The sequence below is a fragment of the Patagioenas fasciata genome, chromosome 20 (genome assembly GCF_037038585.1).
Source record: "Patagioenas fasciata isolate bPatFas1 chromosome 20, bPatFas1.hap1, whole genome shotgun sequence".
Classification (NCBI taxonomy): Eukaryota; Metazoa; Chordata; class Aves; order Columbiformes; family Columbidae; genus Patagioenas; species Patagioenas fasciata.
Window position 1 is genome coordinate 11,148,594 of NC_092539.1, and position 14,716 is coordinate 11,163,309.

The window sequence follows — 14,716 nt, forward strand, 5'->3', positions numbered from 1 at the left end:
GAATCATGATCTGGCTGGAGATTTTAATTCATGGGTGGTAGAAATTAAAAGAATTTTGAGGCCAGAAAACCTCAAAGTGTTTATAAAAAGCAGAAATTCCTTAGTGAGGCAGCGGCTGTCTAGCCCGAGATGTGCTGCTCTTAGAAGGGACCTCATTTTAACAGTGGCTCTGAAGGGACCAGCCTGGGCAGCTGATTTCATCAGAAAGGGTTCAGTACATCTATTCTGTGCATCTCCTGTATCCGTTGTGTAGGAGAACATTATTATGCTGTGTCAACATGGCGAATACCAAAATAAATAAGAAAAACAAACCCAAAACATCCAGTGTCTGGTACCTCCTGTTCCCCCGCTTTCCCCCCAGACTCGAGTTAAAATGAGAACTCCTCAGAGACTGGGCTTTAATCTGCTGATTGGAGCCAATGAGCAGAAATTATCAAGATTAGAAAACCCACAGGCGGGTTTATTAGATGGAAACCCTGCCCCTCGCTGTGCGCGGAGCCCCAGCTGAGGGTGGAAGGTGGCTCAGTCGGCACCCACGCTGCAGGAAGGTTTGGGCTGTTCCTCCTCGTTTTCTGTATTTTTCTTAAGGTCTTTACCCACCCTCCCGCGGTGGCACCGCTGAGACCCCTGGTGAGACCCCCGGTCCTGCTGGGCTGTGGGGCGCTCAGAGCATTAGAGCAGCAGCATCGCTCGGTGCGAACATCCCACAGCACAGCCGAGAAACCAGGGTTGTTGTACGGCGCGGTTGTGAAATGGCTGGTTTTATTATCAACCGCGGATACAGAGTGTCCTCAAATACAGAAAACAAAGCTTGGGCTGTGAGCTGCTCTTAAGCGCATTTTCTCAGAGCCGGGGAGGCAGTGTGGGGTGAGCAAGGGCCGTTCTCAGGGCGCCTGGAGGTGCCCAGGAGCTCGTGCTGGTGATGGAGTTGCTGCCCGTGCTCCCTGGAGCACACGGGGAACAAGAAACAAACCCCAGCATGCTGAAAAAGTGACAAATCTCTCAGGTGCCGCTTGTGGGATTCACAACAGCTGTGTGTGAGGCGCTGGTTTGTGCCACTTTCAGCTGCTGGTTCACAGTTGTATTTATAATTTTCAGAACGTAAATACTTTTCACAGGAGTCAGTTTTGTCTGAGTTAATTGTACCGTTTCCTTGAATTCTCCTCCTGACGTGGCACAATGGCTTGGGTGTACCAGTCCTCAGTGGAACCTGGGTGATAAGGATCAGCCCAGATTACAATCAGCCCATTTTGATTTTTTCTTGCTGGTACTTAAAAAGCCAGCGGGACCTACCGAACAAGCCTTTGAACAAAATTATTAGAGATTATTTTTAATAAAGGTTAAGGATGTTGATGGCTCTACTTACAAAGCACTTTTAGATTAAATACCGACGTATTAAAATACAGCAACCTTTTCTGTTGCCTCTAGGACTGTTAATACTTGGTATTCATCTGGAGGCTGAGTTTAAAATCTACCCCTTGAAAAAATATACTGGAAATATACTGGAAAGTTCAATTCTACCCTTGCAATGATGTCTTAGGGTTTGAATACCTGGTAAGCGCGTCACTTTGAAGGGAAAACAGACCATGAGAGGTTGGCAAAAAGAGCTTCTGCCTCATCAGAACAGCCATAAAAGCAGCGTTGGGCATAACCCGCCCCATCAGCATCTGCGTTCTGCGCCCGGCCGTGGCAATAGATCCGTCACGCACACCAGAGAAGGATGCTGGTGGCTGCACTTGCGTGGTTGTGTTTAAAAACTGCTCATGGAAATTACAGCTAATTTAAAACTCGGTTTTCCCAGCCCCAGGTATGGCTATTCCAATATACAGTTCATAAAGACTCACAAAAAAGAAGAAACCTGTTCACCGCCGTCAGACTTGGAAGGTGCAGCTGATGCAGAAGACCAACACATATATAATCTGGCTATTCATTAATATATAGTATTGCTTTACAGGGTTAGTTGCCAATAAAAATGCATCAGGTATGCTGAAATCCAGCAATGCACTTGGCAATTTCACAAAAAATGTGGAATCCTAAGAATTTCATTTTATCTCAGTAACAGTCAGCAGATGCTGTAGTCGTTTCAAAACCACAGTATTGATTAATATCACTCTAAAGTTTCAAAGTTAAGAAGTCAGAAGACAAAACCCAGGTATTTTTCTGTTAAGGATAACATGGAAGCATGTTGGCTTCTTTCATAAGCAGCAACACTGGCATATTCAGATGACATCACCTTTTAAATAGACTGAGCTCTTACTTTCCCTGTACTGCCTGAAAACAGTTGGAACCGTGAGCAGCTGTTCTGAACTGTAACGCAAAGGAACCAACACGAGGGCCCTGAATTGAATGACTGTAGCACAGAACCCCAAATTCCGAGCGCACCGAGGTGCTGCATCTCAAACCCCTTCTGCGTTCCCCGTTACCTGTGCCACCTAAATACACACGCGTGTGAACGAACATTGCAGAAAGCCTGAGCACGGGGATTCTGCTGGGCAGCAGGGCACGGTGTGATTGCACAGAACGGGGTTGTGCAACCCCACGGCCAGCCCGGTGCCACACGAGCGGGCCGGCCTCTCTGCGGGAGCTGCCGAGATGTGATTAAAGGCAGGGGAGCGCTGGGGGCAGCTGTGCGTGGAGCAGCACCCGGGGCTGCCACCGGCACAGCTCCGGCACTGGGGGGGTCTGACAGCGGCACTGGGGGGTCTGACGGCGGCGCTGGGGTCGTGCACGAGGAATCTCACAAGTGGTGCCAGATATGGGCACATGTAACCAGCTGGCCGGGTCTGGCGTGCCCTGCGGTATCAATCCAAAATGTTCCTATGGTACATTTGCTGAGTCTTAATTTGGTAACCTGCATCAGTTTATGGTTATCTGGAAAAGTAGCTTGCCATACGAGCGTTCAAGACTCGACTGCTTAGCTCTTTAGTGCTTCCTGGCAGACCGTACATTTACTTCACAACAGCACGCATCAGTCTTTCCTCGTGTAGAAAGTCCGTAATGCCTTCTGTAAACCACACGACATCTGAAGCCCGATGTCATGACTAAAAATGACCACTCTGGTCTATAAATGGGGGTGGTCAGGGTTTCACCATACATACGGTAATTTCCAGCCTCCCATACGTACTTAAACGTACAGGGCTGGGGGCTGCGGGGCCACTGCCTGTGGGGCCACGGTTACACAAGGACAGGGACGCTCTCCTCTGTGCTGGGTGTTATGAAAGGCTGTTCATACTCAAATCTGTTTCTTTAGCTGGAGTCTCACATTGAGATTTTCAAGATGATCAACGTGTTTGCAGACAAGGTTCACATGACAGATACAGATTCTGGTTATAAAACAGAATGCGTTCAAGTTTGCCATATATTTTTTTCTGCTAAAGATTTAAATATCATGTGGCTTTGGCTTTCTTTCTGTTCACTGAATATCAAGGTCAATTAGGAATGATGTCTGGCTAGTACTCTCAGAGCAGATTAGACAGTTGCATCAAAAACTAGGACCATGCATAGGTCATCTGTTCCTGTGACCTAGATTTCTGAGAATCTGTTCAATTTGTTTTATTGAAAATGTGGCACTGTCTCAGTTCTGTTTCTCATAGTAAACCTCTCTATAATAGCAGAAAATAGCTTTATTAGATACTTAGAGACATTGCTTACTACTTCTGCTAAGACACAAAGAAAATCAAATCCATGCAGCAGACCTGTGCCTGTCATCCATTTAATTTTAAAATAACTTAAGGTTCTGAAAGGCTTATGCCTTATAATCTAAAGCATTTGGTCCACATGCCAAATACTAAGCAATCTGCAATGCATAATAGCTTAGCTTCAGCTTTGTTTGCCCTATTTAATTCACTTTTCCCTCAGTAACCGGTGGGTAGGTGCAGTATTTCTGCGTCTCCTCTGGGAGCGGCCACCACGCTGAGGTGTCTGAGCAAAGCGAGGCCGTTTCCGTGAGCTCTGCGGTGCCGGCTGCCGCGGGACACGCGGTCTGAGCGCAGAACTTCCCTCGGGCCCCCGGCTGTACCGCTGGCTGTGAAGCTGTGCCATGGGCACGCTGTTGCGGTCCGTCCACCTCTGCTTTGGGCCGTCTTTCTGGAACCACATAAAAGCCACTTCCATTTGGAGCAAACCTCCCGTCCTCTCACAGCTCTCAGCTGTTCCGGTTGGAAAGCAATTACTGATCACAGATCACGCAAAGGCACCGCTTTGCTGTCCTCGTTTTGGAGACGGAAAATATCTTCTAAACGCCAGTGAGTTCAGCGTAAAAGGAAAACTACAAAATAATGAAGTGACTGGGAAATCTGCAATTCCAAGATTAGCGCACCAACCGAATTTGAGAACTCCCGTGATCATCGGTCTGTGGTTCATCGCAGCCGAGGAACCGAGTGCACCCGAACAGCCGGGAGCCAATGCCAAACAACCGTGGAGAAACCGACTCCAAAAACGCCGGTCTAGTGAGATTTGAGCGTTAAAATCTCCAGTATGTTACTCCCGCATAAGTTGTACTTAGTAAACCTGTTCCAAATTTTTCAAAATCCTAAAGCCAGTTCTACCAAGTCATCTGAATTTTATGCTACTTTCATATTCAAACTTCTATGTGCATCCCACAGCACGCTGGGACCAATTTATTTTATAGGCAAGATAAAAACCCAGCAATATTTGGCTGACATTACCCAAAGATCATTCTTCTAAATGAACATAAGTACCTTTTCTCCTTTTTGTTTCACACGATAGCCGCGTTTCAATAGGCTAAATGGATAATTCAGAAAAGAATGGCTGGTTCCCACTCACCTGGGGGCCATAGCCACATCCAGCCAATATTTAAAAGCACAAGAAAGCACAGAAATTAAGTACATGATGGAGGGAAGTGTTTCTTCCAACAGAATATTTGCCTGATAACCAGATACAAGCGAGAGCCTTTTTTGATTCCCCCCAATCATATTTAGTTGTTCTGCAATAGTCTCTGAAGATGTTTGTGTTTTAACCACTAACACCTATAGAACAGTGACAAAGGTGCCGCTGTGGCGTGTCCGGCTCAGCCAGGTGGGCGAGTGCTGAATGCGACACGGGCTGCGAGGAGGAGGACGGGGAAGGTGGGAGGATGGACCTCCACCCATCTTTGTCCTGCTCATTACAATGGCACTGTCACGTCATTTGCTTTCCTCCAGTTATTTATAGTCATTGGAAGGAAAATCTTTATCATATCATGAAATTGAGTCTTATAAGATGGCAGCATAGAATCTCCAAGTCTATCAGATGAGAATTGTTGGATTCTAAAGCTGAAAAACAGAAACTAATTATCTTCAAAGGGACCGTTCTCAATGAATCGGGAGGAGACGGTTACGAAAAGCGGATCCCGCTCGATCCGTCTCCATCCACACCGCTTCCCAGACGCCGCCGGACCCGTGGCTGTGCCGCAGCTCGCAAAACGCGTACGGCAGAAAACGCTCCCAGTAACAGGATTGGCTGTAGTCAGAATCATCCCTCCTTCCCCAAACCACGGCGCAGGAACTGAGCCTAAACTCACAGCTAATGGGAAATTGGTTTGATCTTCACTGAAGCAGTTGCCAGCCAAAAAGAGCAGTGGGCACAGGAGCATCTTGTGAGGAAGCACCTGTCCTCAATTCACCACCATAATAAAAATAAAGCATCCTCAGTGCAGAGCAACGCGGTATTGCAGCCATGAAGAATAATCAGCATGTTTGATACCCCAAAGAGACAATGTTATTTATATCTCCAGAAGCTGCTTAGCCAGCATTAGATGTGTCGGGGCATAGTACAACTGCAGGAATCCACGAGGAGGACGCCTGAGATTCCTCTATTAAAAACTATTAATCTCATATAGACAGTAATCTTCATGGCAACAAATGTTATATTAAAAAATGGGGGACAAAACTTCCCAGGGAAGTGTGCAAATCAATGAAGAGCAAGTGGCGCTGGTGGTTGGTGGGCGCACAGAGGCCTGTCTGCAGCAGCCTGTGCGTGCTGGCGTCTGCGAGACGGGAGATGATGAGTGGGAAATCTGCAAGTTTCTCCTGCTCAAATCCTTTTCCAGGCATCCATTAGCCACTGGTTGGGTTTCAGAGTCAGAACTGCTTTATTGATTGCAGCCACCAGCTGCAGCTCAGTAGTGGTCCCAAACGTCACAGCAGGTTTTCTTCCAAAGACAATTTCTGAGGTTATGTGCAATGAGATAAAGATCCACTGTTACTAAGACATCAGGGGCTGTGGGTTCGCTCCAGAGGACTCTGGTTTGCTGGTGACTTTCTGATGATCTGACCGCTCTCCACAGCCCATTCGGCTCCGTCATCCCTTCAGGGCAGGACCAGAACCCGACAAAGTGCCATTTCAGCTGATACACAAGAACTAAACGCAGACGCAACAGCCTCTGTCCCCACTCAGTATTTCATTGTTTGTGCTGTAGTATGAGTCAGTTTGTGCACACACATGCAGTTAATTATCTACCATAGCAAGTACCTCTTCATACAGTGGAGGCTTTTATGTTCACACATGGTGTATATTCCTTGCTCCCAAATGCGTAACTTAACTTTGTATTCAACTACACTGAAGCATTCATTTATTCTTGATTTGGATCACTTCTCTAACCAGAATCCCTAAACCTGCTCACATCTGATTGTACGTTTCCCCAGGCCAGTAACAGCGAAGTTGTAGGACCTGGCCAACAGTTACTCCAAGGCTGCACCAACCTGACCGGGTTCCTGCTCAGAACGTGTTTGTCATTGTTCAATCCTTTTAACACTTGCCACAGTGAGGGTGTATCATACCAGTTTAAGCTGTCATACGGTATTAAGTCAACCCCCTTACAAAGGTCTAGGGTATGTGGCGTCCACAAGAAAGCTTGTCAACTCAAAATAAGGTCAGAATAACTTGGTAAGTCCTCCATAAATCATTGGAAACTGGTATTAACTGCATTTCTCTCAGGTCCCAGAAGACCTATGAATTTCTTTTCTCCCGAAGCACTGTCACAGCACTGCATTCTAAATGGGCATCTGGGACAGACTGCTGACTCTGTCCCCTGACTTCACAGAGTCCCAAGACCTGTCTGGTGGTAGTCGAAGGAGGTTTTGACAATTAAAAAATAAATCACCACGGCTACTTGTAGAAGACCGCTGAAGCTGAGGTGTTTGGCCACGGCACCGCTACTTAAACGCTCACCCAAATTTCAAGGAAACAACAGCAATAACTGAGAATACTGCCAGAGATAGATGCTCTTGCCTCCCCATTGTCTCACTGAGGTGTATTTACAAAGAAACCAGATTTTTATAGTACAAGTAAAGCCTGTTACAGGACAAACCAAGCATGCTTGCACGTGGCATTTCCACGGGCGCTTGCTGGGAAACGCCAGCAGGCGTGTGAGCAGCGCAGCCGCGGTGACGGTGACAGGGCGCCCACCGCGGGGTGACGGGCACAGAGCAGCCGTCTGTCACACCACGCGCATACGGTACGGTTATTCAGCAGCACTTCGGGGCAGCGCTGTCCGGATTCCTGCCCTGCTATACGTAAAAGCTTTGTTGTGAGGAGCTAATAGAATGATTGAACTGGGGTGTAATAAAGAGTACCAGAAACATCTGCAAAATTAGCAAAATCCTGTCCCCATACTTCAGACAACTCACAGTCAACCTCTGTTTCAAAGTTCATAGGCATATTTTGAGGGAACTGTGATTATTTATGTTGAAAGAACACCTCATGTGCTCTGAATCTACAACATTTTCATTGTAAACTTCTACTCCCGCAATCCGCCCCGTCTCATGTCATCACACCGATGAACCTCGCAGGGATTGCAGTGTATAAGGCGTTCCGTGTAAGAGCAAACGGTCAGGCTTTCAGAGACCCGTGTCCAACTGCCTTTCGCATCTGGGGAAGGTGTTGGGTCCACTTAATGCTTTTTCCATTACAGGATAATTAGGGAATAACGGAGGTGGCAGCTGTCAACTGTGGGCAGGTTTCCATGTGTCCCAGCCCAAACAGGTCTGAGGGGAAGGGGTGTTGGACGTTCAGTGCAGATAACAACTTTTGGGGTTTATCAGACCAAAGTAAGCAGGCCAGAAAATAACATTCTCAACAGCATCTTACCAGCTCGGCCATGCTAACGCACAACAAACGGAACAAGCAGAGAAGCTGCGGTGGTGGCTCAGTCGCTGCGTGCAGGCGGCTCCCGCTGCGCTCAGACACCGCGGGCACAGCGGGGGGAAGCAGTGAGAAATGACACGGCCTGTTCTGTGATGGGACCCGGTGAGCACTCGAGCAGCAACGGGAAGAGAAAGCGATGTGAAAGAGAAAGCGATGTGAAAGAGAAAGCGATGTGAAAGAGAAAGCGATGTGAAAGAGAAAGCGATGTGAAAGAGAAAGCGATGTGAAAGAGAAAGCGATGTGAAAGAGAAAGCGATGTGAAAGAGAAAGCGATGTGAAAGAGAAAGCGATGTGAAAGAGAAAGCGATGTGAAAGAGAAAGCGATGTGAAAGAGAAAGCGATGTGAAAGAGAAAGCGATGTGAAAGAGAAAGCGATGTGAAAGAGAAATCCCATCTGGGTGCTGGCAGCGCTCACTGCTGGCACCGTCAGTGGCTCTGGCTGGGACGGGGTAACGCTCCCCATACAGATAGATACATATCTATGTATATACGCACACCCCCCCGAGATAAAGGTCTTGAAGAGTAAAAACCAACATGGATTTTGTCTGCAGTTCTGGGGTGAAGTGTCCAGCAGAACAGCTGTAAATATTTCATCCTCGTCTATCCCGAGCCTTGCACTTACTGCCCACTTACATTGTTTCCAGAGAATTATTTTATGATCTCAGAATCTGTCCAGCAATCTACCTGATGGAGAGCTTTGAACTTTGCAGGAGGGAAGGAACACACAGCCAGGGTATAGAAATAACATGTACAGGGTTTTTTAAACATTCAGAAGAAATTCAAGCTCTCAAAATCATGAGAAGATAAAAGTTTCCAAGTGGAAGGTCAGCAGAGGTACAGAAGGAGGAAGAAGTAGTGCGCTGAGGACAAAGCCTCTCTCACAATGCGGTTTAAATACAAACACACTGGTTTGGTTTGTTAAAACCAAAATTTCATGCTTGACTTGAAGTGCATTCCCTTGATTTATGTGATACCCACCACATGTAGTCACCCTCACACTGGGACACTCGGGAGGCTCAACACCCAGCCTGAGTGTTGCTTGGCAGTAATTCAAGTTCTCTTTGTTCTTTCCACCACTTCCCTCTCCAAAAAGATGTCAGGAAAAAGGTGAGACTAATTTTTGGAGAATTCCTTAGATTTTCAGTATCAGTTGATGTTTAAATGGTGCCATTAAAATCAGTGCATTAAGGTGCAGACTACAAACGGTACTGTGGGAGCAGGCTCGCCTCTCAAACAGCTCACCCAGTGCAGCATTCTATTAGAATTTATTGTTAAGTTACACGTCTCAGCTCAGGGTGTTCAGAGACACTTCACAGTCGCTATAGCTAGAGAAAGTGCCCTGAATTACAAAAGCACGTCTCCAGAATTGTGAAGTGATGCACGATCCCCACTGACTCTGCAGCCTCCGCCCACAAAGTTGTTTTCAGATACAGCAGCACATTTCACTTTTACCAAACAAGCTGCAAACGATTATTCCCAAACAATGCCAGGTAGAAAGAGCGAAGATAATCAGATGCAATAAAGAGAATAAGTCCCCTTTTCTACTTTTCAGTGGCAAGATAGCGCGATTCAGTTATTTTAACCAGTACGCTCTTGGGCAGACACTGACATATTCAGTTCAAAACCTGCAGTTAAGCCGCTCCAATAACGTTCTAGATCACATTAAGCTCTCATGCACTCCAGTAAGAAGCAGATCCCCCATTCTCGCTTTCCTTGGTTTACAGTTATGGGTGAACTTTATAAAGAAATCTGGACTATTACAAACACCTTAGCACAGCTATTTAGCACATGCATCTCCACAGTAAAGGCCGTTTCGCAACTGCAATTCACATGTATCACAAGCTGGTATTAGAAACAAAGTCAACTTAGCATCCATAGCTGTAGCGTTACACTTCTGCAACTCATTAGTCCTCATGGTTCCATTTTGTAATTAAAATACTTGCAGTTTAAGACTTTACAACAAAGAATGTGCAGCCCTCAGCAGCGTTTCCACTGCTCGTCTATGGAAAACATATGCATGGAAAATGTGCACAGTGCATGGCATACGGCACCTTTGGATAGCTTCAGTGAACATTCAACGCTGTCGGTGAGTTTGAGAACTACAAAAACCATCGACCGTTGACTGTACCTTGAGGTTTATCACAAACCCTCTCAAACGGGAAGCCTGAACCTTCACAGTTTTTCACATCTGGTTACCATTAACAGGTCGTGATTTACCGATTATATCAAGAGCTACAGAGGTTGAGTTTTTCCAGTTCTTCTACTTCCACCAAAAATGAATTGGTTTAAAAGAAATGTTTGTTTTCTCTTTAAAAAAAGAAAACACCACAACTTTATACTACAGCAGAATTTCTGCAAAACAAAGTGTCAGAGCAGTGGAAGATTTCGTATGGAGAGCACAAATCAGTAACGTATCCATGCCATATGGTACACTTGGAAACAAATCTGAGCATGGTATACATTCAAAATAGCGGAATCCAGGCCAGATCGGGAGGGAAACCTCCTTTCCATTGGGGCTGGCAACTTGAGCTTCACTGGAAACAGCTCTGGAATGTCAGTTCATTTGCTCTCGGAACCTGCGCTCGATTTCAGCAGCTGCTGGGCAGGAATGCCGGACCCGACCCTCCCGCTCCAGCTGCTCCCGCGGCTCACGCTGCCGCACAACAGGGAACGAGCGGAAAGGGCCACGCCGGGCACCCCGGGACCCAGGACCCCGCACGGCGGGCTCCAGCGCTCCTGCACGGGCTGCACAACCCAGGAAAGACGAGACTCGAAGCTTGTGCAGGGAACACCATCTTGGGCCGCTCTAAAATAGCTCTTTAACATATATACTTCTATATAGGGTCACAGTGGGACAGCACTTCAGAAGAGACCCGTCCAGGCCCAGGAGAGCACAGGCTCCTGAAGTTACGCCGTTCCTCCAAGCACATCCCGCACCTTTGTCCGGAGCGCGCTGCGTCTTTAGCATCTAATGGCTGCAATCAACATTCATTGCTGTCGGTGGGTTTTCTGTTCTGTCAACTCACTGATCAATGAATGCAAACTGCGGACCAGCCAGCTCGGAGAGCGCAGCCACCCGGCCCCGGGTGGCTCCCACCCTTTGCTGAAGCAGCACCGTACTCAGGCCGTGTCTACATAACCGTGCAAGGCACATCTGCGGCTCTGCCATCATCTCAAGGAGGTTCAGGACACATCATGCAGCTCCTTCAGGAACATGGGTGCTCTTTGCCACCTGAAGCCTCTGTGACAATCAATATGTCTCAGTATTTCTTGTAGTAAAGCAGACACTGGAACAAGGCAGACACCGCTTTTCTGAGGGATACAGACTGTATGAAGCATTCCAGGCACCTGGAGCTTCACCTGCTAATAGGAAATGAAACTTCCTCCTGCCTGGCTTTGGGTTGACAGGGCCGGGAACGGGAGGGGGCAAAGCAGAAAGTCTCATTTCCTCCTCCATTTGCTTATAGGATTATTTTAAAGCAGCGTGTTCAGACACACTGTACTCATACCCCACAACAACCATCTCCATAAGCTTGCTGTACAGTTCAAGTCAACTTACTAATGACTCTTAAACTCCAGTTAGGTGAATAATCAAAATAAATCCATGTTTGCTTGTTCTTCTAAAAGGCTTAAACTGGTTCGGTTCTATACAGGAGCAGCTTGGCGGAGTTCAATAGTTACAAGCTAAACAGGCTGAACTCCGCAAAACTGGGGCTTTAGAAAAAGATCCCCTGCAGTCTGCCAGCCACCCACAGCCATCGTTTCTGCCGACCCCTCGGAACGCACCGCAGCTTGACACAGAGCTCACTGCAGCGGTGTGGAAGTGGAGGGCCAGGAGCATCCCCACGGGAAAAACAGAGGGGCCGCCCCCATTTGCTAACGCACCACGAGCAGAGGCGTCAGCAGCCACTCCAGAGCTCAGATGCTCTGGATGCACAAATAAGCTTAAGAATTCCGTTTTCTACTCTGGTGTGAAAATCCTCAAGGTTTTTTTGCTTTAATCATGTTTGGTAATGAGATGGCAAGGGGACAAAAAAAAACCTTACTGGGGAAAACAGGTTAGCAGACACGTTCAGAATGTTTGAAACTCCATGCTTGGGAAGTTTTAGATGTTTCTGGCACCAGCTGTTTGCCCTGTACTGGGGATGAGCAGAGCAGAGCCCCCAGCACCAGCACTGAGCACCAGCACGGCCAGGGCCAGCACTGAGCAGAGCCGCCCGCCCCAGCACCAGCACTGAGCACCAGCACTGAGCACCAGCACTGAGCACCAGCACTGAGCACCAGCACTGAGCACCAGCACTGAGCACCAGCACTGAGCACCAGCACTGAGCACCAGCACTGAGCACCAGCACTGAGCACCAGCACTGCAGACCTGGGCTGGGAACCCCCCAGTCCGTGGGTCCCGGCTGCTGGGGCTCCGCCTGCCCACCAGCACTGAGGGTTCATCAATGACAGGGAGACATCAAAAGAACTCAAGGAGCTCAGTTTATTTAGTTTATCAAAAGTTTATGTAAATATCTTCATAGGGAACAGAGGTTTGACAAGCATTTTTCCGTTTGGTGAAAGAGAGAGACAAGAAAGCTGTAGTAGACAAATTGAGGCTAGCAATAATATACAATTAAGGGGAAAAGAGGGTCATTCAGTTCACATTAGATTGCCTTGCTTTTAGTATTTGGCAGATACATTGAGATGTGAGAATACTGTGGAAAATTTAGGGGTTTTAGTACCATTTAATGCATGAGAGGCCTGAATGCAGCAGAGCTGAGCCATGTCAGGCTATGAAGGTTCAACAGAACAATAGCCAATATATCTTCATAAACTATACATGTTTCTAAACATCAACTTAAATGACTCTACATACGCATGTGAAATTATCTGTTTCCTTATACAAGCGATGAACTGCATGAAGCCTGGTTAGATGCCTGCCCAAGTGTGCTTCATTAATGAACACCATTAACTGCACGCATGTGCAACTCAGGCCTATTTATACATTCATTACACATGACTGCACTCATTATAAAGGGGAACCATACTTAGTGCAGAGGAACCACAGTTTGCCAGAACTTCAAAGCTCCCCAATAAAGTGCAAGTCCCTGAGCAGGACGACAGCAGCAGGAAGGAAAGCGTCCCGACTCTGGAAGGCTTTCAGCAGTTCTGAACAGCTGAGCATTTTTAAATGAGTTGTCAGCAGTCTGCCACATTTGAATAATCCAGAGACTTTCCAAAAATGACAGGAAAACTGGCTTGAAACGAGAGTGCAGAGCTCGCCCCTCTGAGCACAACTGGTTCCTATGGATGCTGAACTTCCGAGTCTGACAAGGACTTGTTGCCATCTAGTGGGTTATAATGGACAGAATGCGCTTGGTCCTTTGACACAGCAAATGCCACTAGATGGAGTATCAAGAGTTCTGAATCCGCATTACTTTAGGTGTCCAGCAGCTCAGGTTTTCAAAGTCTCAAGAAGTTAGAGGCCCAGAATTACAGTGCGATTGAAGAGAATTTCCCCAACTGCTTTCAGTTGCATGAGACATCCCAGACTACAGATTTCCAAGTATAATAATATTAGAATATTGTAATGTCAGTATAATCTAGCAGCCCCCCAGGAGTGTCTCACTGTAACATACACACATCCCCACAGCTTTCACAGAGCTATCTGGCAGAAAAGCTCTCATGCCACCTACATTCTGCTGTCAATAGTGATGTGCAGAACTGCTCTGGGAGGAAGAGCTGATCAGCAGTCAGATACAGGAATCCTCACCTCCAGGAGTAAAAGTTAGCTCTAAAACTTCTCAAAATCTCTACTGTGAAGTATGAATTAATGCCTTTGAATGATCTCAAAGAGAAAGTGCACCTCATCACATAGCAAGAGAGGGGTACTTACTGCCCATGGGGTTCACAGGAGGGACGGGAGAGGAGGAACTCATCTGCTCCACATCTGCAGCTAATGGGAAAGTGAAAGAGACAGTTGGGATGTGCATGTTACCAAGAGGTCTTTACTTTTGAAAACTTTCATGTACATTTCAATTGAATATGTGTATCTTGGGTCATCTGAGGAAGACGCTTTGAGAGGACAACATTGCTAAACTGTTTCTCCTCTTTCAAGGTATTTCTCTCTCATACACGTTATCTGCAGATCTACTGTTCTGAGCAGTCATACTGGTAGTCTCTAACTTGTGATGGTTTGAGAATATCAATTCAGAACAACATCCAGCACAAAGAAGCCCTGAATGTCAGCCTTGAACCATACACAGTATTAATATGAGCGGAGCATGACTGGGAATGAAAGGACAAACTCCCATCTGTGTCCAGTGCACCTGTAAAAGATTCCTCAGAGGAAGAGACATCCCCTCCCAAAGGCTTGCAAAATGCTGGCAGTGGATCTGAAGCAGTATCACAAGCAAGCGTCTTTAAACACAGACACTGCAGAAGTTTTATTTTCTGACAGCTGAAAGCAGCAGCAGAACTGCCTTCCTGCGTTTGCCAATTAAAACCCCAAAGTCAGAACACGATCTGAACCAGATCCTCTCTGCATTTTGAGAAGGATCCAGCTTTCCAGGACCCAAATCAGGAA

At 46.9% G+C, this 14,716-nt stretch overlaps 1 protein-coding gene across 4 annotated transcripts in view; it reads right to left on the reverse strand.

The window, feature by feature from the left end:
* Nucleotides 1-14,716, reverse strand: part of NR6A1 (nuclear receptor subfamily 6 group A member 1) — a 70,357-nt gene that overhangs the window by 43,049 nt on the left and 12,592 nt on the right. For 3 of the 4 annotated variants that reach the window (XM_065854067.2, XM_071817423.1, XM_071817422.1), the window contains one exon: nt 14,027-14,086. The exons of the other annotated variant lie outside the window; for it this stretch is intronic. In XM_065854067.2, coding sequence (XP_065710139.1) covers nt 14,027-14,086 — 60 coding nt within the window. The remainder of the gene's footprint in view (nt 1-14,026; nt 14,087-14,716) is intronic. 4 annotated transcript variants of the gene reach the window in all.